Source organism: Pristiophorus japonicus, chromosome 3, assembly GCF_044704955.1.
Source record: "Pristiophorus japonicus isolate sPriJap1 chromosome 3, sPriJap1.hap1, whole genome shotgun sequence".
NCBI lineage: Eukaryota > Metazoa > Chordata > Chondrichthyes > Pristiophoridae > Pristiophorus > Pristiophorus japonicus.
Window position 1 is genome coordinate 143,570,962 of NC_091979.1, and position 23,718 is coordinate 143,594,679.

Sequence of the window (23,718 nt, forward strand, 5' to 3'; positions counted from 1 at the left end):
CCGACCTGTGACCAAGATGTTGTCCAGGAAGACCACAGTGTGTAGGACCGACTTCAGTAAGATTTCCATGTTTCTCTGGAATATCGCCAACTCCAATCGGATTCCAAACGGGCATCTGTTATAAACAAAAAGACCTTTGTGCGTGTTGATGCAGGTGAGGACCTTCGATGATTTCTCCAGTTCCTGCGTCATGTAGGCTGAAGTTAGATCCAGCTTCGTGAACGTCTTTCCTCCCGCCAGAGTTGCAAAGAGGTCGTCGGCCTTTGGTAGAGAGTATTGGTCCTGCAGGGAGAAACTATTGATAGTTACTTTGTAATCACCACAGATTCTGACTGTGCCGTCTCCCTTGAGGACTAGGTCGATAGGACTGGCCCACTCGTTGAACTCGATCGGGGAAATGATGCCCTCTCTTTGCAGCCGGTCTAGCTCGATCTCTACCCTTTCTCTCATCATGTACGGTACTGCTCTTGCCTTATGATGGATGGGTCGCGCCCCCGGAATTAGGTGGATCTGCACTTTTGCTCCTTGGAATTTTCCGATGCCTGGTTCGAACAGCGAAGGAAATTTGTTTAAGACCTGGGCACATGAAGTGGCGTCAGCGGGCGATGGCGCTCGGATGTCGTCCCAGTTCCAGCGTATCTTTCCCAGCCAGCTCCTGCAGAGCAGCGTGGGACCATCGCCCGGTACCACCCAGAGTGGTAGCTTGTGCACCGCTTCATCGTAGGAGACCTTTACGGTAGCACTGCCGATTACAGGAATCAGTCCTTTCGTGCAAGTTCTTAGTTTCGTGCGAACTGGAGTTAAGACTGGCCTTGAGGCCTTGCTGCACTACAACCTTTCGAAAGTCTTTTTGCCCATGATGGACTGGCTCGTGCCCGTGTCCAGCTCCATTGACACCGGGAGTCCATTTAGTTCAACATTCAGCATTATCGGGGGACAATTCGTGGTGAATGTGTGCACCCCATGTATCTCTGCCTCCTCGATCTGAGACTCTGGGCTGTCGTGATCCTCCGTGGATCTGTCCTCTGCAACATGGTGGTTTGCAGGTTTAACAGACTTTGCAGCTTGCCTGCACACTTGTTGGAGGTGTCCCATTGTTGCGCAACCCTTGCAAACGTACTCTTTGAATCGGCATTAATGGAAACGATGATCATCTCCGCAGCGCCAACAAGGTCTTAATGGCCTTGCATTCATCACCCTTGATGGTGGACTCTGAGACATCTGCGGACGTGTAGCTGCAGGTATGTGTGACCTGCCCTGTATGTTACAATTCAAAAACAACATCACTTTGTTCACAGTACTTGTGGCAGCACTTGTGTGCGGAGAGATTTGCTTCGTATTGTCACTGGTGGCAATGAATGCCTGGGCTATCGCTATGGCCTTACTGGGGTCTCTACAATCAAAAGTTTGCGAAGTATGGTTTCGTGGACAATGCCAAGTACGAAAAGTCTCTGAGCATGTGCTCCAAATGTCCTTCAAATTCGCAATGTCCTGCAAGGCGTCTTAGCTCGGCGACATAACTCGCCAATTCCTGGCCTTCAGATCTTTTGTAGGTGTAAACCGGTACCTCGCCATCAGAACGCTTTCCTTCGGATTCAAATGCTCTCGGACCAATGTGCACAAATTGTCATACAATTTCTCCGTGGGTTTCGCTGGAGTGAGCAGATTTTTTATGAGGCCATATGTTGGTGCCTCACAGACGGTTAGGAGGATCACCCTTCGTTTGGCAGTGCTCTCTTCCCCATCTAGCTCGTTGGCCATGAAGTATTTGTCAAGTCGCTCCACAAGTTTCCCAATCATCTCCCTCCGAGATGTCCACTGTTCTCTGCATCTTTGGGTTCGCTATCTGTATCTCGTCGCCAGTTATTGTGTATGGAGAAGGAGTCAGACTGAACACTGTGAGCTCAAAGTAAAGTGTGACCTTAGTCTTTTATTGCAGGTCTCCAGAGTGCCTCTCCAACCTGTGAAGCCTCCTTAAATACCTGTGCTCCCAAGGGATTATGGGATTATGGGATCCCTTGAGACTCCAGGGGATGAGCCCTCTGGTGGTTGTACAGAGTAAATGCATCTAACTGCAGGACATCTTTAAAAACATGTCAGCAGGTTTCCTGTCTGCCCGTTAAGCAGTAAAGTCGCGCGGGAGCGAATGGCAAGTAAGTCCAGGGTCGGTATTTTTCAGCCAACTAAATTCAAATGTCCAAGCATTAAGATGGTCACATCGCATACTTAACTTAGGTTAAGATTTGACATGATTTTTCACTGCCAAAGTGGAAGCTCTGCAGTTTGACAGGTTATCTCATTACACCCTGATGAGTTGTGGCTCAGTGGGTAGCACACTTGTCTTGAAGTCAGAAGGTTGTGGGTTCAAAAACCCACTCCAGGGACTTGAGCACATAAATCTAAGTTAACACTCCAGTGCAGTGCGGCACTGTCGGAGATGCTGTCTTTTGGGTAAGATGTTAAATTGAGGGCCTGTCTGCCCTCTCGGGTGGATATAAAAGATCCCATGGGTCTATTATGAAGAACAGCAGGGGAGTTATCCCCAGTACCAGTATTTATCCCTCAATCAACATAACAAAAAAAATGTTTATCTGGTCATTATCACATTGCTGTTTTTGGGAGTTGCTGTGCATAAATTGGCTGCCGCATTTCCCACATTACAACAGTGACTATACTCCAAAAAAAAGTATTTCATCGGCTGTAAAGCGCTTTGAGACGTCTGGTGGTTGTGAAAGGCACTATATAAATGTGAGTCTTTCTTTAATTAGTTGATGGTGCTCCAAAAAATATCTGTTGCTGAACTATGCACTAATTATGACAAACATTGAGACATGGAACACATTACCACCCAATGTCTGCACCAAACATCCCCAGCTCTAGTATAGCATGGATTAGATGAATAGAAAGCTCAATCTACTCAGCCCAGCACTGTGTCATGACCTTAATATCAGTTGATCATCTACTATTTTGCCAACTAGACATTTTAGTTTCCTACACGTGTCTGCTTTCTGGACTCTGAATGTGATTGCAAATGTATCACTAAATTGTGAAAAGTTTGTGGTGTGCATTCACCCTAATATAAATTGGATACAAACTATTCAAATTTATTTTCGAGAACTCCCTTCCAGCAATGAGAGTGAAGAAAATGTTATTCCATCAGTTTAGGCTGGATTTGATTCCAGGTAAAAAGACTTGCATTTACATAGCGCCTTTCACGACCACCGTACGTCCCAAAGCACTTAACAGACAATGGAGTACTTTTGGAGTGTAGTCACTGTTATAATGTAGGTCATGGTACTAATCTGCTAGATTGACAAGTTAAATCATTTAATTTGATGTAAATGTATTTAAAATATATTTCCATACTTTACAATGCTGTCTAGGTTCCTTTACCAGAGTTTTATTCAAGTTAGCATAACAAAGTTCAAACAGGTACATGAGTAGACTATTCAGCCCCTTCAGTTAGATCATGGCTAATCTGTATCTTAACTCCATCTATCAGCCTTGGTTCAATAACCCTTAATACTCTTGTCTAACAAAAAGCTATCGATTTCAGTATTAACATTTATAATTAACCTAGCCTCAACAGCTTTTGGGGGAAGAGTTCCAGATTTCCCTGAACATACTCGCTCTATTTTTAAGATTATGTTCTGGACTCCTCCAGCAAAGGAAATAGTTTCTCACTATCTACCATATCAATTCTGATACGCTCATAATAAAGGATGAAACTGAGTACTGTGAGCAATGAGTAAGTGTGACCTTAGCTCCTTTAATAAGACTCCAGAGTGCAGGTACCTCGTGGGTGGTCTGCTTATATACAGTGCTCCCAAGGGATGCTGGGATCCTTTCGGACTCCAACAGGTAGGCCCTCTTGTGGTGGTGTGATACAGGTTACCAAGGGTTAAATACATAACATCACTCCCTCGTAAAGTTAATAGTACACTTATTTACAGGATGAGACGATCTGGGACTTTTCACTCCCTTGTCGATCATCTCGGTACAAATGCGGGTGTGGGTGAGTTGGTCAGTTCTTCACTGGGCTGCTGGGCAGCTGGCCTTGCCGGGCTGCTGGGGATGGTGAGTTCGGCTTCGTGGTCAACCATGATGTCGGTTGCCACTTGTGTGTGTGTTGGAAGGTCAAAGTTGGTTTTGTCTTCTTCGGGTTGTTCGTAGCTGTTGGTGAACCACAATTTGATTTGGTCCAAATGTTTTCTGCACGTTAGTCCATTGGCCAATTTGACCTGAAACACCCTACTCCCTTCTTTGGCTATGACTGTGCCAGATAACCATTTGGGACCATGTCCATAATTTACAAACACAGGATCATTGACCTCAATATCGCGTGACAATTTGCACGGTCATGGTACATACTTTGTTGATGCCGCCTGCCCTCCACGTGATCATGGAGATCAGGGTGGACAAGCCAGAGCCTTGTTTTTAGCGCCCTTATCATGAGCCGCTCAGCTGGGGGAATCCCGGTGAGTGAGTGAGTTCTGATGCGGTAGCTGAGCAGCACTTGGGACAGCCAGGTCTGCAGGGAGCCTTCCGACATGCATTTCAAGCTTTGCTTGATGGTCTGAACTGCCCGTTCTGCCTGGCCATTGGATGCGGGCTTGAACGGAGCAGATGTGACGTGCTTGATCCCATTGTGGGTCACGAATTCCTTGAATTCAGCACTGGTGAAACACTGGCCATTGTCGCTGACTAGGACATCAGGCAGGCCATGTGTGGCAAACATGGCTCGTAGGCTTTCAATGTTGGCCGTGGATGTGCTTACAGCCATTATTACATTCAATCCATTTTGAATAAGCATCCACAACCACCAAGAACATTTTGCCTAGAAATGGGCCCACATAGTCCACGTGGATCTTTGACCACAGTTTGGAGGGCCATGACCACAAACTTAGCAGTGCCTTTCTGGGTGTATTGCTCAGCTGAGAGCAAGTGTTGCACTGGCGCACGCATGACTCTAAATCTGAGTTGATGCCGGGCCACCACACATGGGATCTGGCTATGGCTTTCATCATTACAATGCCTGGGTGGGTGCTGTGTAGGTCACAAATGAACATTTCTCTGCCCTTCTTGGGCAAGACCACGCAATTACCCCACAACAGGCAGTCCGCCTGCAAGGACATTTCGTCTTTGCGCCTGTAGAATGGCTTAATTGCTTACTGCATCTCTGCTGGGATGCTGGACCAGCTCCCATGGACACATTTTTTTTTTTTACCAAGGACAGTAAAGGATCCTGGTTTGTCCAGGTCCTGATCTGGCGGGCCGTAACGGGTGATTTTTCATTTTCGAATGCATCCATTACCATGAGCAAGTCCGCAGGCTGTGCCATTTCCATCCCAGTGGTGGGCAATGGTAGCCGACTGAGAGCATCAGCGCAGTTCTCTGTGCCTGGTCTGTGGCGGATTACATTGTTATATGCCAGCAGCGTGAGCACCCATCTTTGAATGTGGGCAGAGGCATTGGTGTTAATCCCTTTGCTCTCAGAGAATAGCGATATTAGCGACTTGTGGTCAAACTTGAGGCCAAACAAGTATTGGTGCATTTTTTTCACCCCGTAAACGCATGCCACAGTCTCTTTTTCAATCATGCTGTAGCCCCTTTCGGCTTTGGACGGACTCCTGGATGCATAGGCGACCGGTTGCAAAATCCCCGATTCATTAGCCTGATGTAACACATACCCGACCCTGTATGACAATGCATCGCAAGCTAGCACTAATCATTTACATGGGTTAAACAGAACAAGCAGTTTGTTCGAACACAACAGATTTCTGGCCTTCTCAAAGGCAGCCTCTTGTGATTTCCCCCATACCCAGTCGTCTCCCTTGCACAGTAGCACATGTAGGGGTTCTAGCAAGGTGCTTAACCCGGGTAGGAAGTTACCGAAATAGTTGAGGAGTCCCAGGAACGACTGCAGCTCCATCACGTTCTGTGGTCTCGGCACGTTCTTGATGGCCTCTGTCTTGGCGTCGGTGGGTTTGATGCCGTCTGCTGCGATTCTTCTTCCCAAGAACTTGACCTCCACGCCAGGAAAACACACTTCAAGCGTTTCAACTTGAATCCCACGTGATCCAACCGACTAAGATCCACTTCCAGATTCTTCAAGTGCTCAATGGTGTTCTGACCAGTATGGCGTCCTGGAAAACCACGGTGCGAGGAACCGACTTTAGCAGACTCTCCATGCTTCGTTGGAAGATTGCTGCTGCCGATTGAATACTGAACGGGCATCTGTTATAGATGAACAGACTTTTGTGCGTGTTGATGCAGGTGAGGCCTTTCGAAGATTCCTCCTGCTCCTGCTTCATGTAGGCTGAGGTCAGGTCCAACTTGGTGAATGTCTTCCCTCCAGCCAGGGTCGCAAATAGGTCGTCTGCCTTGGGTAGCAGGTACTGGTCTGTAGCAAAAAATGGTTAATCGTTACTTTATAGTCCCCACAAATTCTGACCGTGCCATCACCTTTAAGTATCGAGACAATCGGACTGACCCACTCATTGAATTCCACCGGCACGATGATGCCTTCTCACTGCAGCCTGTCCAGCTCAATTTCCACTTTCTCAAGCATCATATACTGTACCGTCCGTGCCTTGTGGTGGATGGGTCGTGTACCGGGAATCAAATGGATCTGCACTTTCGCCCCTGGCTCGAACAACGATGGAAATCTGCTCAGAACCTGGGCACATGAGGCATCGTCGACGGACGAAAGTGCTCGGATGTCATCCCAGTTCCAGCGGATTTTTCCCAGCCAGCTTCTGCCAAACATTGTGGGGCCATTCCCTGGCACAATCCACAGTGGGAGTTCGTGCACTGCTCCATCATAGGAGACTTTGACTTCTGCACTGCCAATTACAGGGATCAGTTCCTTGGTGTTAGTTCTTAGCTTGGTGTGAATGAGGCTGAGCTTGAGCCTGTGTGCCTTGTTGCACCACAGCCTGTCAAAGGCCTTTTTGCTCATTATGGACTGGCTCGCACCCGTGTCCAGTTCCATGGATACTGGAATTCCGTTCAGTTGAACTTTCAACATTATTGGTGGACATTTGTGATGAAGGTGTGTACCCCGTACACTTCTGCCTCCTCGGTTCGAGTGTCCAATTCAGCCTGATCCACAGTGGATCGATCTTCTTCTGCAATGTGGTGGTTTGCAGGTTTTGCAGCTGACCTGCACACTCACTGGAGGTGTCCCATTGTTCTGCAGCCGTTGCATGCCTAGTACTTGAAGCAGCATTGATGGGCCCGATGATCACCTCCACAACGCCAACAGGGTGTTAGCTGCCTCGCATTAATGATTGATGGCGGACTCTGGGTCATCTGAGGTGGTTCAGCAGCTGGCGTGTACGTTCTGCCATGTATATTCCTGCTCGAAAATGACGTTACTTTCTGCACAGCACTGGCCGAAACCTCTTTATGCTGTGAAATTTGTTTGGTGTCGCTGATGGACATAAATGCCTGGGCTATCGTTATGGCTTTGCTCAGGTTCAGAGTTTCAACAGTCAATAGTTGGCGAAGGATTACCTCATGGCCAATGCCAAGCACAAAAAGGTCTCTTAGCATTTGTTCCAGGAATCCCTCAAATTCGCAATGTCCTGCGAGGCGCCTTAGTTCAGTGACGTAGCTCGCCACTTCCTGGCCCTCTAACTGTTGACACATGTAGAACCGATACCTCGCCATCAAAAAGCATTCTTTAGGATTTAGGTGCTCCCGGACCAGCGACACAATTCTTCATAGGATTTAGTTGTTGCTTTTACCGGAGCTAGAAGATTCTTCATGAGGCCATAGGTTGTTGCCCCACAGACAGTAAGAAGGATCATCCTTCGTTTGTCAGCATTCTCGTCCCCTTCCAGCTCGTTGGCCACGAAGTATTGGTCGAGTCTCTCCACGAAGGCCTCCCAATCATCCCCTTCTGAGAACTTCTCCAGGATATCAACTGTTCTTTGCATTTTCACACGATTGTTCGTTATCTTGTCGGCAATTGATATGCTCATAATAAAGGATGAAACTGAGTACTGTGAGCAATAAGTGTGACCTTAGCTCCTTTAATAAGACTCCAGAGTGCAGGTACCTCGTGGGTGGTCTGCTTATATACAGTGGTCCCAAGGGATGCTGGAATCCCTTGGGACTCCAACAGGTAGGCCCTCTGGTGGTGGTGTGATACAGGTTACCAAAGGTTAAATACATAACAAATTCCTTTATTCATCTTAAACACCCCAATAGATTACCCCTTAGTCTTCTATACTCCTGGGAATACAAGTTTAGTCTATGCAACTTATCCCCACAATTTAAGTTTTTCAGCCCAGGTATCATTCTGGTAAATCTGCGCTGCCTTATAAGCCAATATATCCCTCCCGAGGTGTGGTGCCCAGACTGAATGCAGTAGTCCAGATGGGATCTAACCAGCGCTTTATATAACTGTAACATAACTTCCACTCCTTTGTAGTCCAGCCACTTTGAGATAAAGGGCCAACATTCTAATAGCTTTTTAAATTATTTTTTGTACCTATCCACCAGCTTTTAGTAACTTCTGTACTTGGCCCCCTAAATCTCTCTGCTCCTCCACAGTTCCTAGCATCTCTCCATTTAGACAATACTCTGATCTATCTTTCTCAGGTCCAAAATGAATGACCTCACACTTCCCCACATTGAACTCCATCTGCCATCATCATCATAATAGGCAGTCCCTCGGAATCGAGGAAGACTTGCTTCCACTTCTGAAGTGAGTTCTTTGGTGCCTGAACAGTCCAATACGAGAGCCACAGATTCTGTCACAGGTGGGACACTCCATCTGCCACACTTTTGCCCACTCACTTAATATATCTACGTCCATTTACTTTGCCACCTAACTTGGTGTCATTGGCAAACTTGGATATACGGTCTCTAGTTCTTCAGCTAAGTCATTTAGAAATATAGTGAAAAGTTGAAGCCAAATTCCTAAGTTACACCACTAGTCACATCCTGCCAATTGGAGTACCCATTATCCCTACTTTCTGTCTCCTACCTCCTAACCAATTACCTACCCATGTCAACAGGTTGCTTCCAATTTCATGTGCTCTCATTTTTATTAACAGTCTCTTATGTGGAATCACATCAATGCCTTCTGGAATTTCATATAAATAACATCCATAGACACTCCCTTATCTACCACATTAGTTACCTCCTCAAAGAATTCAACTAGATTCATTAGACTTGACCCGCCCATCACAAATCCATGCTAGCTCTCTCTGATCAGTTCTTATTTGTTCAAGTGCTTAATCATTTTGTCCCTAATAACAGATTCTTCTCCACAACAGACGTTAGACTAATAGGCCAACAATTTCCTAATTTATTTTTCCTACCCTTCTTAAAATATGGAATGGCATTAGCAATTTTCCAATCCAAGAGAACAATTCCTGAATCAGGAGAGTTTTAGAAAGTCATGATCTACTTATTTTAATATCCTGGGATGGAAACCATCAGATCCTAGAGATTTGTCTACCTTTAGTCTCATTATTTTCTCAATTACCCTTTTAAAAAACTTAGATTAAATCTAGTAAGTTCTTCCCCTTGAGTCGGAGAAGGTACAGAAATTATTAATCAGAGAATTATAATAACAGCAAGGGCAGCGTTTTGGTGAATTGATTTACAGTGTGGGAAAGCCCATCATTCGATGGCCTCATCAATGGCCAAAATATTAAAGTTAAATGTAACACTTAATAAATTCAAGGACCATCTCTAACTTAACTTAAATCCAGAATGTGAACACGTGCACCGCAGTATCACAAATAGGTCTGAAACAGTGCTCAGATTATTTGCTATTGCTGGTACTAATTGATGGCTCAACCGTTTTCAACTACAGAGTTTGCCAAGTTAGTTTCAACTTTCTATGTTTAAAAAAAAACTTAAAAAAGAAAATAGTCTGTGCATTAATTGAGAGGAGGTGGTTTTCCCCAGTGCTGCGAAACTAAATAAGGTCTGTTATATTTTCTAGCACTATTTTTTGCGATGTGTTCTTCACCTGTTGTATGATAAATGGCAAGAAAGCTGAGGTAATACAATGTAGAAAGAGCTAGATCTTAGTGATGACTTGCATTAGGCTGACAGGCTTAAGTCACATTAGACAGATTAATATGGAAGCTAGTGTAACACAAATGTGCTCAATGGCTTCTGGACTGTGTGATGAAATTCATCTGGTCAGTGCCAATTATCTCTTTTACACCATCAAGTTTGCAGCAGAGTAAATCTGAGATGGATTTCTTGCAGAATTCCCATGATATCTATTAAAACACTTTTGAAAAATTTGCTCCAACCTTTGGATTATGGCATTATCAATGTAAGGCAAGTCTTTTACCGGATGCATTGCATTTTAAGGGTCCCATGATCTGCAGCTGTATCCTTCCTTTGGGTATTTACCAACACAAACGTGGCATGACACACCAACATCTGTTTCAAAGTAGCCTTTGACAACAACTGTAAAGGGAACTACAGAAGTAGTTAATGAGCACACACACAGCTCCAGAACTGTACATTTTGTGTCACTCTATCACTAGGGGTCCCCCACCCATCTTCGGAGAGCAAACCTCCCTCTCATTACGAGGTCTTCCCACATGTGCATCGTCACCAGGTCAACCGTGAGGGAAAGAGCAAAAAAAACATCGCACGACAAAAACAAACATATATTACTTTCACGGAAAGGGAGACTTATAAATAGAGTGATCAGCAATCCGTGCAGCTAATGCTCATCTGGTAAGAAGCTGACTTCATTGCAATTGGCCGCTCCACGAGTTATGTTTGGTATTCCTTCCACCAGCCTCCCACGGGCTGCGCCCTCCCACGCCAGGATCTGCGTCACGCTGGCCGTGTGGGAGTGAGTATGAGCAAGAGCGGAATATCCCATACAGCCCGCAGGGGGAGGTGGCTCAAGGTAGGCTGAGATACACACACACACACGGGGAAAGTTGAGAGAGAGAACAAAAAAAATCCAAATCGCAGCTTCGAGACCCGGGCACAGTGGGACATCTGGGCTGCTGCAGGCAAGGCGTTCGTGTCTTCCAATGCAACCGTAGAGCAAGGGCGAGCAGTTGGATGCTCCTCCCCTCCACCCCGCTCGGCGCAGTCACAGAGCAGCAGCCCCTCTCCTAGCTGGGACAGCAAGCCACAAAGTTCTCACTTGGCGACAGCTCACAATAAGAGAGAGCGAAAGAAAGCTCCGGGAGCCTGGCAGAGCACACTGCACCAGGTAGGCACAGCCGTCAATTCTACAGCAAGCTCACTGCACATGGGGCTCTTGCTGTCACTTGTATTAAATGCACAGGGTAATGTTAATGCACGCCGCCAGAGAAGGGCGATGTATTTTTGGGGTGGGAGGGTTAAGATTACTACTTTTTCTTTTAATCCCGGTTTGTGCGGTCCTTTATGCCGGAAGGAGAGGGTGGATTTCGTATTTTGTGTGGGTGATTCCCAAAGAGCTCCAATACTATGGGCTCAAGTAGGCGTGAAAGCTGCAGTAGTGCGAGGGGGAGAAAAAAGAGATTTGATGGAAGAATCGACTGGATCGTATTTAATTGAAACCTTTATTTACCAAATACAATATTCGTGCGTGAGATTTAAAATGTGTCACGTGGGCATGTTTTATCTGCGCAGTACTTTTAAACAAGTGGTTACATTACTACTGCACAACCGTATAATGACAGGCATTTCCCTCTCTTCAGTTCGTTTTTTTTTTAAATCACACTTTACAAATTGACAGAAGTTACTCTGTGCACTCAACACTATCTAAATCCCACCTCCTCCACATTTCCCAGTCCAGCGAAGAAAGCTGGGATAAAGGTTTGATAAGAGGGAATTTAAAGAAATCTACGTGGAACGTTTCTTTCAATTTAATCCCGGTTTGTTTGAAATTGGTTAGAAAACATTGGGACTTCAGGGGAAAGGAAGTGTGGAAGAGGCTGATGCCCGGAACGGTGACTGAAGGCTCTGCCTCTTTCAAAGACAGGAGTGTCGGGTCCAACTGAAGACAGGAGATGCACAGTGGCCATTGCCTGTGTGTGGGCGGCCGCTTAGTGTCATTTTACCGAAGTCTCTTAATTCAATGGTCTTTCAAGTTGCTGAAATAACTTGAAATTAAACGTTGGTTAACCTGTATCTCCATCACCTGCGAATTTCCCCCTCCCTTAACTGTGTTGTAAATATTGCTAGTACTTCAAATAAAGTGGCAGGAGAAAAGATTGCTTGTACAATTTAGGTCTGAATATGCCTGCTTATAAGCAATGAATGTAAACCATGCGTAATGGAATATCTCTCAGGGCAGTAGGATTAGAGTGGATAGCTTCAGTTGAAGAATTGGACTGGAACAGAAGCAGTGGCCCAAATGGCCTCCTCCTGTGCTGTAATTTTTATAATGCACATCCAAAATTACCTTGCACCTGATGACCCAATTGGTAAAGATAACATGCAAATGAGCTGTGCAGTCCAAAAGAATCCTGGTTTGATTATATTAGTGCTGAATTTGCTGATCTCAGCTGGAGACTCGAGGTAGTAGGAGTATTCCAGTTGGCCTTAGTGCCCCTGGGCAAGGGCAGGGATAAATTAGCAGGTTTGCATTCCTCATTGCTATCCAGTGAACCTTGCTGAAATGTGTGGTCGTGTGGATATTTGGTGAGGACAGACTTGGACTCTGCTGTCATGTCTTCAGGAGAGGAAGGGAGTGCAAATTGGTGGGGGAAAAAACAACTAATTGACACGGCTTACTGACCTTCACGTTTATCCAGAGTCTGATACAGACATAGCAGTAAGCTATTGCAGCTGCCATTGTTCAGTGCACTAACAGAAAAATGGGGTCATACAGCAGTGGGCACACATGCACATCTCCTAGTGCAGTTCAAAGAAAGTGAGTTAAATGCAGCGATCATTGCATTGCTTTATTCCTCATTTGAAAATCAAAGATGAGGCTGTTGCAAAAATGTACAGTAGAGTGAAAAAAGTTAGTAATAGAATAAGTAAATCTGCATTTTTGCTGCTAAGCTACCAAATTTCTAACAATGAACCATAAAATGGGGAAAATGAATAGTCCAGAATCGCAATGTTCTTGAGCTGTAGCTTAATATTGAGTACTGTGCATGTTTCAATATTGACATAAATGCCTAAAACTGTCCAGAGGAGTATTTATCCTCTATCTTGCCATTTTTTTATTGTAATAATTAAAGTGCAAAGTTGGTATAGGTCCTGCTTTTTGATATTAGATGTCACAAGTTCACATTGTTAAAATGGACACTAAGCTGTGTGCAAGAAACATCTAATCCTAAAGAAAATGTGTTTTGTAAAGGTGTGGAGTTGTGTAATATTTAAAATTTTAGGTATCAAAAATTTTGCTTCTGCATAACACTTCCTATCTATAATACCTTACTATGTTTTACTTTTTTTTACACTTTTGTGCGAACATTTCCATTATAAATTCCGATGTCTACATTTATAATGGAAATTGCTATGTAAACTTATCACATTGTAAATACACCCTCTCATCAGTGGTGGTGCTGTAGCACCTCAATCCTGTGTCCCCCATCTCCTCGGCCTATACGCCAGAGAAACTTCTATGCAAAAAGAATTGATCAATCTTTCAATTAAAATTTTTAATCTATTGGTCTTTGTTTTAATTATATTTAATTGATGCAATTACTGCATCCATCTAATTCAAGTTTGTTTTATTACTGATGCTATTATTACATGGAATTATATAGAAAAATTCATAGTGTATTGTTTATCTTGAAATATATTGGAACTCAGTTTGGCAGCAGATACAAGTAACTGTCTTTCTATCAATGAACTGTCAAAATGTTTTTAAAGGTAAACTTCCCATTCACAAGTGCTTCACTTTTAATGCTTCATTCCATAATACTTTAGTTTACCTTTACCTTTTTTTTTTGAGTGCTTTCTGTTGAATATTGATCCATATTAACCACAATTACCTTTTTTTTTTTTAATTAGCTTGACAGCCCTATTTCCACTAATTTTAGCTCTCTTCCTTTTTGTAACGATGGCTCCATGCCCTGCTTTGCAACATCCAGCCTCTCTACCCTCCCCACTCAACTCAGCCTGGCATCTTTGTCTGACCACCCAACCTGGAATGACACCACCCTCCCTCCCTGCTACCCAACATCAAATGGCAAGCTCTATTGCTCCCTGACTGACAGCCTCCTTCTTTTTGTTTTCTTAGCGTCTGTTCCTACATATCCCAAAAACTAAAGGCCGAGTGGCTGCCAAGCAGTTAACAAAAGGGTGTGCACCAGAGGATTCATTGTCTGCTAAAGCAAAATAATTGAAGATTTGTAAACACACGCTGAAATTTAGGTGGTGTTTGAAAATAAAGTTTTGGAAAGTCAGATTATTTTTTTGAAACTCAGTATTATTTCCATAACTTCTGCAATTAATGCATTTAAAAACATTAATCATCAGAAAATGAACTGCAATTAATTGACAACCCTATAAATAATATAACATCAACATATTATAAAAATAAGGACACAATATATAACTTTAAAATGGGGGATTTTTGCTGTCAAAATAATGGAAAGGCTAATGGCGTTCACCGTTATTTATGCGTAAATGGTACAGAATATTCAAGCGTGGGCAGATGCGCGGTTAAATGCCAATATCCAAAAGACGATGTTTGATTTGCGCCACTCTAACATGAGCTTCACAAAAACGGCATTTCGATGTCTTTATCTTACCATTGACAGGCATTGAATGTCGTGAAGTTGCTGTATTTGCACGGTAGATGCAACTAAATCTGGCGCTGATATTTAAGTCCAAGCATAAGTACCCTTTTAACAATGTGATCAGTGTTGATGACTACCAATTAACCTTTCTAGCACCAACCGTTAACTGTTGTAAGTATGGAGTCTCAATCCTTCAGGTTGTGAACTGTTCTTGGAGATTTTAAACATGTAAAGTAAAATAAAATAAAAAATTCTTACTTTCCCTTTCTGTTTCTTTTCCTCTCTCTTAATTGAATCTTTTTTTCCCTCTTGTTGCTCTTTCTGTACGTGATTTAACATTGAATTCAGTCCCTTAATTTACCCTCCTTCTCAGTCCTTCCTGAATTTAATTCCCAATCCTTTTATCTATTTGTTCTGTTCACTCAGGCCCCAGAGGCCGTTTCCCTCTCTGTGCTGTTAACAGCTTGCACTTTTAGCAACTTAGTGGGCAAAACGTTTTTGAGATGAAGTTTGCAAGGGCAAGTCTAGCTAATGGTAGACACTGTTAGATGCCATGTTACAGCGAAATCTGGCCCAGTATGTGTTGTCTGCATGTCTGCACCCTCTGGTTCAGTTATCCCATAGGACCACAGGAAATTGATGAGTAGTTTTTATATATTTATATGAATTTTTATAAACTGTTCTCACTTGTGTGAGAATAATATATTTTACAAAGAAACCTCTTGTCGCACTTTTTTATTAAGATGGGTACAAGAAGCTGCACATTCAAATATGGCCAATAAAAGTTGGAGGGGTGGGGGGAGAAAGGATACAAACTCCAGTGTTAAGCTCAGAAATGGCAAGAATAGGAGAAAATAGACAGTATTTATCAAAACTGGGGAACGGACCTGTTTGGATAAGTAAATGGTAGCAACAGCAACTTGCACTTTTATAGTATTTTTTCATGTGACCCAGATGCCTTAGAGGATCATTGGACCCAAGTAGGATGAGGAACTGAAGTTGGGGTGGTGACCAAAAGCATAGTAAACAAAGGGGACTACAGTGGCATGAGGGCAGAGTTGGCTAAAGTAGACTGGGAACACAGACTAAACGGTGGCACAATTGAGGAACAGTGGAGGACTTTTAAGGAGCTCTTTCATAGTGCTCAACAAAAATATATTCCAGTGAAAAAGAAGGGCGGTAAGAGAAGGGATAACCAGCCATGGATAACCAAGGAAATAAAGGAGAGTATCAAATCAAAGACCAATGCGTATAAGGTGGCCAAGTTAGTGGGAAACTAGAGGATTGGGAAAATTTTAAACAACAGCAAAGAATGACTAAAAAAGCAATAAAGAAAGGAAAGATAGATTACAAAGATAAACTTGCGCAAAACATAAAAACAGATAGTAAAAGCTTTTACAGAAATATAAAACGGAAAAGAGTGACTAAAGTAAATGTTGGTCCCTTAGAAGATGAGAAGGGGGATTTAATAATAGGAAATGTGGAAATGGCTGAGACCTTAAACAATTATTTTGCTTCGGTCTTCTCAGTGGAAGACACAAAAACCATGCCAAAAATTGCTGGTCACAGGAATGTGGGAAGGGAGGACCTTGAGACAATCACTATCACTAGGGGGGTAGTGCTAGACAGGCTAATGTGACTCAAGGTAGACAAGTCCCCTGGTCCTGATGAAATGCATCCCAGGGTATTAAGAGATGGCGGAAGTTATAGCAGATGCATTCGTTATAATCTACCAAAATTCTCTGGACTCTGGGGAGGTATCAGCGGATTGGAAAGCAGCTAATGTAATGCGCCTCTTTGTTTTTTTAAAAAAAAAAGGGGGCAGACAAAAGGCAGGTAACTATAGGCCGGTTAGTTTAACATCTGTAGAGGGGAAAATGCTTGAAACTATCATTAAGGAAGAAATAGTGGGACATCTAGATAGGAATAGTGCAATCAAGCAGACGCAGCATGGATTCATGAAGGGGAAATCATGTTTAACTAATTTACTGGAATTCTTTGAGGATATAACGAACATGGTGGATAGAAGTGTACCGATGGATGTGGTGTATTTAGATTTCCAAAAGGCATTCGATAAGGTGCCACACAAAAGGTTACTGCAGAAGATAGAGGTACGCGGAGTCAGAGGAAATGTATTAGCATGGATCGAGAATTGGCTGGCGAACAGAAAGCAAAGAGTCGGGATAAATGGGTCCTTTTCGGGTTGGAAATCAGTGGTTAGTGGTGTGCCACAGGAATCGATGCAGGGACCACAACTGTTTACAATATACATAGATGACCTGGAAGAGGGGACAGAGTGTAGTGTAACAACATTTGCAGATGACACAAAGATTCGTGGGAAAGCGGGTTGTGTAGAGGACACAGAGAGGCTGCAAAGAGATTTGGATAGGTTAAGCCAATGGGCTAAGTTTTGGCAGATGGAATACAATGTCGGAAAGTGTGAGGTCATCCACCTTGGGGGAAAAAAAACAGTAAAAGGGAATATTATTTGAATGGGGAGAAATTGCAACATGCTGAGGTGCAGAGGGACCTGGGGGTCCTTGTGCATGAAACTCTTAATCCCAAAAAGTTAGTTTGCAGGTGCAGCAGGTAATCAGGAAGGTGAATGGAATGTTGGCCTTCATTGCAAGAGGGATGGAGTACAAAAGCAGGGAGGTCCTGCTGCAACTGTATAGGGTATTGGTAAGACCGCACCTGGAGTACTGCGTGCAGTTAAGGAAGGATATACTGGCTTTGGAGGGGGTACAGAGATGATTCACTAGGCTGATTCTGGAGATGAGGGGGTTACCTTATGATAGATTGAATAGACTGGGTCTTTACTCGTTGGAGTTCAGAAGGATGAGGGGTGATCTTATAGAAACATTTAAAATCATGAAAGGGATAGACAAGATAGAGGCAGAGAGGTTGTTTCCACTGGTCGGGGAGACTAGAACTAGGGGGCACAACCTCAAAGTACGGGGGAGCCAATTTAAAACCGAGTTGAGAAGGAATTTCTTCTCCCAGAGGGTTGTGAATCTATGGAATTCTCTGCCCAAGGAAGCAGTTGAGGCTAGCTCATTGAATGTATTCAAGTCACAGATAGATAAATTTTTAATCAATAAGGGAATTAAGGGTTACGGGGAGAGGGCTGGTAAGTGGAGCTGAGTCCACGGCCAGATCAGCCATGATCTTATTGAATGGCGGAGCAGGCTCGAGGAGCTAGATGGCCTACTCCTGTTCCTAATTCTTGTGTTATGTTCTTATCTTATGTTATAGTCAAAAGAGAAAAGCTTTTAAAGATGGGAACAGAAGTGGCAAGGGAGAGGGTTCTGGATGGAGCATTACAGAATGCAGGGAATGGTGGGTTAAAGCTATGTCACCAATGGCAGAGAGGAGGGGACACCAATCAGAAGAATGGAGTGTGAAGATTGCAAAGGTAGAGATACGCAAGGCGATGGGAAGATTTCAATAGGAGGATGAAAATGTTTAAGCTAGTGTGCTGGCAGATGTTCGGTAGTGGATAGGAGTGTGGGACTTGGTATTTATGTTGGAGTTTACATATGGTAGTGGTCAGTTGTATTTTATTAATTATTTAGCAAGGAAGCTGATTTGCTATATGATATGATTTATACATGCAGCGCAAGCCAGAAACTGCAACCAGTTTGGATGGCTGGTCAGTGCTGCTAGAGAGATGTTCAGACAAATGGTTTCATGTTGTACATTATTAAGTGGCCAGAAGCATATTGAGATTGCAACGTGTTCACGGATTTGAATAACTTTGTAGGTTGTGATTGGTTTGATAGCTGAAGTCTTTGGGTGGTTAAAGTCTTCCTTTTGATCCTTTTATCAAAAAATCCAGCATCCATGTGAAATAGGAAATTCTATTTGGTATGTATGCTGACATTTTCTGCTATTATTGACGGCAGGAATTTCTTCTTTTTATTTGTTCCTGTGATATGGGCTTTGCTGGCAAGGCCAGCATTTATTACCCTTTAAGAAGGTGGTGGTGAGCCCAATTTTTGAACCTCTGCAGTCAGAGTGGTGAAGGTACTCCCACAGTGCTGTTGGGGAATGAGTTCCAGGATTTTAATCCAGTGACAATGAAGGAACGGCGATATACTTCCAAGTCGGGATGGTGTGTAACCTGGCGGGGAATCTGCAGGTGATGGTGTTCCCATGTGCCCTGCTGCTCTTGTCCTTCTAGATAGTAGAGGTCATGGGTTTTGGAGGTGTTGTGGAAGAAGCCATGGCAAATTGCTGCAGTTAACTATTGTAAGTGTGGAGACTCAAACCTTCAGGTTGTGAACTGTATGTTTTTCCATTTTTGTTGACTCTCAGGAAAAAATAATAAAGTATCAAAGATTAAATTCTGATTTACTAAGTACCATAGAAATACAATAGGTGCATTTGACTGAGACTTTAATGTCTGAATAACATGTCACTCTTATTATAAGGCCCCATGGATTTTAAAATGCTAATTTGGTGATAGCTACATGCATCCCCATGGCAGAGCTTGTATCGTGTTTGCTCTGCTTAACACTCCCTGCTTAACACTAGCTTTAGAATTGCTACAACCTATTGAGACATTCATTCACATCCTGGAGTTACCAGTATCTTTTATTTTCTTTTGCTGTCACATCTGCATAAAGGCAATTTTTCTGTACAACAGAAGATTTCCAGTGATTGGAACACTGGGAGTTGCTTAGTTTGCATTGACAGGGTATTGAATTAACACGCACAGCTGAAATGACACGAGTGCAGAAGCACTCTGATTTGATGACTGCTACGATAAATGCAGTTCGCTCACAGTGCCCGGCTGAATACCTCAGCCAATGATGTCATCAACACAGTTCTATTTTTTATTAAAACTAAGGCAAAAACATGGTAATTTTAATTGTTTTTAATCAGTGAGCACTCATAATTTGCATTAAAAGAGAATCTTGCCATTTCTTTTCACATTTATTTTTCATTGCAATATATTAGAAATATTTTTGATGTGGAATTTTTTTTGATGTGGAAAAATACCATTTTGCAGCTCAATAAAATGGGTACGTCACTAGACTAGCTTTAAATGAAGAACAATATTAAATTAACTAAGTTTTATTTTGTATTTAACACTTATGGATGTATCATGGAACTACCTATCTCATACTTTGTGTAGCATAATATTGTGGGCAAGTTATCAGGCTGTAAACGTTGGAGAATGTCTGTGCTCCAAACAAGAGGAGCCTGTATCGTGCCACCTACAGACAGCAGAGGTGGAGTGTGGTATGAACGTACTCAGAATTCACTGTGTAAACAGCCAAAGTCTGACATTTACTCTGCAAATGGTTTTTACTTTAATTAATTTACTGCTTTTTTTTTAAACACAGGTGCTATATTTGGTCATGGCAACTTCTTTACCAAGGACCCTTGGTGAATTGCAACTCTATCGCATTCTACAACGAGCCAATCTCTTGTCTTATTATGATGCTTTCATTCAGCAAGGGGGAGATGATGTGCAGCAGCTCTGTGAAGCAGGGGAGGAGGAATTCTTGGAGATCATGGCCCTGGTTGGCATGGCTAGCAAACCTCTGCATGTCAGGAGATTGCAAAAAGCTTTGAGAGACTGGGTGACAAATCCCTCTGTCTTCAATCAACCCCTGAATTCTCTTCCAGTCAGCAGCATCCCACTGTACAAAGTATCTGAGGGCTCAGCTGCTTTTCCTGGGTCAAATGCTAACAGTCATGAAAGAAACAGCAACCTTCGGGAACCTCCGGTGAAGTTTCCAAAATGCTTGGCTGCGATGTGTGGACAGGGAGTGGGCCCAAACAAGTCTGGCATGGCAGGGAATTCACCACTGCAAATATGCAGTGAACCACGGTTCTGGCAAGGACAGTCCACCACCGAGAGTGAACACAGTCTTTCCCCCACTGATCCTGCGTCTCCGTCCTCGCCAAAAGAAAATGGTGAAACTCTTGACGCTGCTGCAGTCGTTGCAATTACAGAATCTGTTGAGCGTTTGGTTCAAGGCATTCCAAAAGCAGACGGGAATGAAGTGAAAGAATTTTTAAGAACCAATAAGAAGTTAGCAAAAATGATCAGTCACATATTTGACATGAATGATAGTGACCCCCACAAAGAAGAAGAAATTCGAAAATATAGTGCAATATATGGACGGTTCGATTCCAAAAGGAAGGATGGAAAGCATCTTACACTTCATGAGGTACAGGAATTTTTCAATATCTCGTGCCCTACTTTTCTCTTTTTTACATCACCACCTTTACAACATTTTATATTCTGCAGTCCTTCAGTAGAACAGGTGGAGCCCAATATTTTTTTAATGTTGGTGTTTCGCCAGTCATCAGGCCAGTCATGTACTTCTGTATTGGAAAGTGGGCACGATTTCAGCTCCTGCCCTAGTTTAGAAATGACAGATCTTCATGCATATGTTCATAGTGGGTGGTAGTGATGTCTGCCTTGGGTGCTCAGATCTATTACAAGAATTTGCAAAGCAAGTAGTTTAGTCATTAATGTTCTGTGCTTACTTTACAATAAAAGTTGGGCTGAAGAACTAACAATAAAAGTAATCTGATCTTGATGTAAAAGGTAAATTGACATTCATGTTTCCTGCTCACTTGTACCTTTAAAAAGGTTTAGTACTCCCGAAAGACTAGTCAGGTGTGAGAAAGTCTTAGTTTGGTCAAAACCACACGAGTCTCACTAATTTGCCTACTGTATTGGATATCAGTATTTTATAAACAAAATTGCTTTCTGGATCACGATTGAATTTTTGCTGTCTCCAGGACTGTTGAGTGTTGATTTTGTTTAAATTTGTTATCTAATCACATTTTACAGATCAAGGCACATTTTCCACTTTTGCAGAATTATTAGTAGTTATATTGGGCCCAAATTTGCCCAGGAGTTGCTCCGTTTTTTTTTTTGGAGCAACTTGATTTTTCTGGAGTATCTTAAAAATCCCCATTCTGTACGTTTAATTTGCACCAGTGTAAGTGAGTTAGTTGGGATTTTTTATAGTATAGTTTTTTTTTCAAAAGGGGGCGTTACCAGCCGCTTATGCCTGTTTTGGCCATTTAAGCCAGTTTGGATAGCTAAATAGTTGCTCCAAACTAACTTAGGCCAGCGTATGTGGCCACTTGCGGCCGCTTAGAAAACCCTTGCGGAGAGTTAAGAAATCAGCGCAGGTAGCCAGAGATTGGGGGGGAAGGGAAGCGAAGCGGAGAGGACTTTGCAAAGCATTAAACATCTTCACAACAACATTCAAGAAGCGTAAAAACCATCAATTTTTAAAAAAAAATCTTAAGTCCTCCTTCATAACTCGACCAAGGTAGTCAGCGGGCCTGCCGGTGCAAAAGGCCACTCTATATTGGGGATAGGTGCAGGTGGGTGGGACGCCCGGGCGGGGGAGGGAGCACAGGGAACTGGCCACACAACACACACCAGGCTGGGCTCGCAGAACACGGAAGCTGCAGGAGTCAACTCCGAGGGAATGGTGGACTTCTCACTCCGCGAAATCCTGACTCCACCCCACCAACCCCCCCCCCCACCCCACTTCAAAAAAAAACTCTCCTCGCTAAAAAGCACAACCATCAATAAATAAAAAATAAAACTCGAGTCCTACCTCGGTGCAGGAGGCCACTCGGCCGGGGATAAGTGCGGGACTCTCTCCTTGACGTGCAGCAGTCCAGCGCGCGTTGTAACGCCACTCGGCCTGGGATAAGGGCGGGACATCGGGTCCCACGCTGCAGAGGAGCTACTGCGCATGCGCAAAACCACCAGTGCGCATGTGTTGAGCTGCCGGCACTCTTGAGCGCAGGGCCCTAGCTCCGCCTCCCACTGTAATTGCCACACCGCGCCAAGCACAAGGACAGTCAACAGAGCAGGGAGAATACGGCGATATCTTTTGTGCGTTGTTTTGAGCGTGGAAAGTCGGCGCACCTCACGTAAGTGCGCTGAAAAAACCGGAGGGCCAAATTTGGGCCCAATGAATCTATATGGAGGCATTTCAAAAATGCTTAAGAATTTTAGTTATCTGGATTAACCTATCCTTCTCTGAATACAGCTTCTAAGCAAGTCACTTTTTGTTATTGGCCCAGAATTTGCTCGAGCGGGGCATCTCGTGGCCTGGCCCATTAGTTAGACATTTTCCCTCCCCGTTCAGCTCAAAATGTTTGCCCTGTAAGTTGCTGGAAGTGTGCTCTTCTAATGGGGCAACGGCATCTAGAACCTTGGTGACCAACATGACCAATAGTCTATCTCCTTAACCAATGAGATTTAAGGATTGAGAAAGAAAAGAGCAACAACAGAAAATAAAATAGGATGATTTTGCCTGAAATCGGCTACAGAAAGCGAGGGAAAGAAAGATTGGATTGAGAGAGGAAAAGAAACCCAAAAGAGAAGTTTATAAAAAAAAATCTCTTAACAATTTACCGCCTGTAGGAATGAGACTCCACAGTTTAAATTGTTCTCTTTCTGGGCTGGAAAGGTTGATTGGCATTCCAGGAACACACATCTCCAATTTTTTAATAAAGGTACTTGCACTGTTAATTAGCAGTCCTAACTTTCTGTCACTTGCCAATTAATGCACAAATGCAGCAATTTCATGAAATTCACTGGGAGGTTGAGGGCAAGCTGCTGTTTTTGCAAGGCTAATTGGAGCGACACAAATTGTACACCAACTTGAGTCGATTCGTAATTCACGTGATATCTCTTCCTCGCCAAGTAGCTGAACAATTTACACGTTAATAATGGCAAGCGCCATTAAATTTGCTGTGATTTTGGCAGCAAATGCTGGCCAATAACTTTGTGAAATTATAACTGATTTTTCTATTAACTAAGAAATCAAATTAAAATGTTTAGCTGTTTATTATGTAAAATTTACCATTTGTTTATTAGAGCCTAGTAAGGTAGTCAATATTTTTTAACTGCATTCCATTTTGAAGAACTTGTATAATAATCTTATCCATCATTAAAAATAACATTTTAATTGAGGAGCTGCTTATAATGTGAAAAATATCCCAATAAAGGTAGAGGCACAACTAGCATGTT

General features: G+C 43.2%; 1 protein-coding gene across 3 annotated transcripts in view; it reads left to right on the plus strand.

Moving 5' to 3' along the window:
• LOC139259923 (NGFI-A-binding protein 1-like) overlaps window positions 1–23,718 on the plus strand; it is a 133,649-nt gene that overhangs the window by 63,557 nt on the left and 46,374 nt on the right. Inside the window, exons 1-2 of one of the 3 annotated variants that reach the window (XM_070875875.1) lie at window positions 10,872–11,215; window positions 20,042–20,875. In XM_070875875.1, coding sequence (XP_070731976.1) covers window positions 20,057–20,875 — 819 coding nt within the window. In that variant the 5' untranslated portion in view covers window positions 10,872–11,215; window positions 20,042–20,056. Of the gene's footprint in view, window positions 1–10,871; window positions 11,216–20,041; window positions 20,876–23,718 lie in introns of those variants that run through there. The other 2 variants (XM_070875873.1, XM_070875874.1) reach the window with 2 other exon arrangements.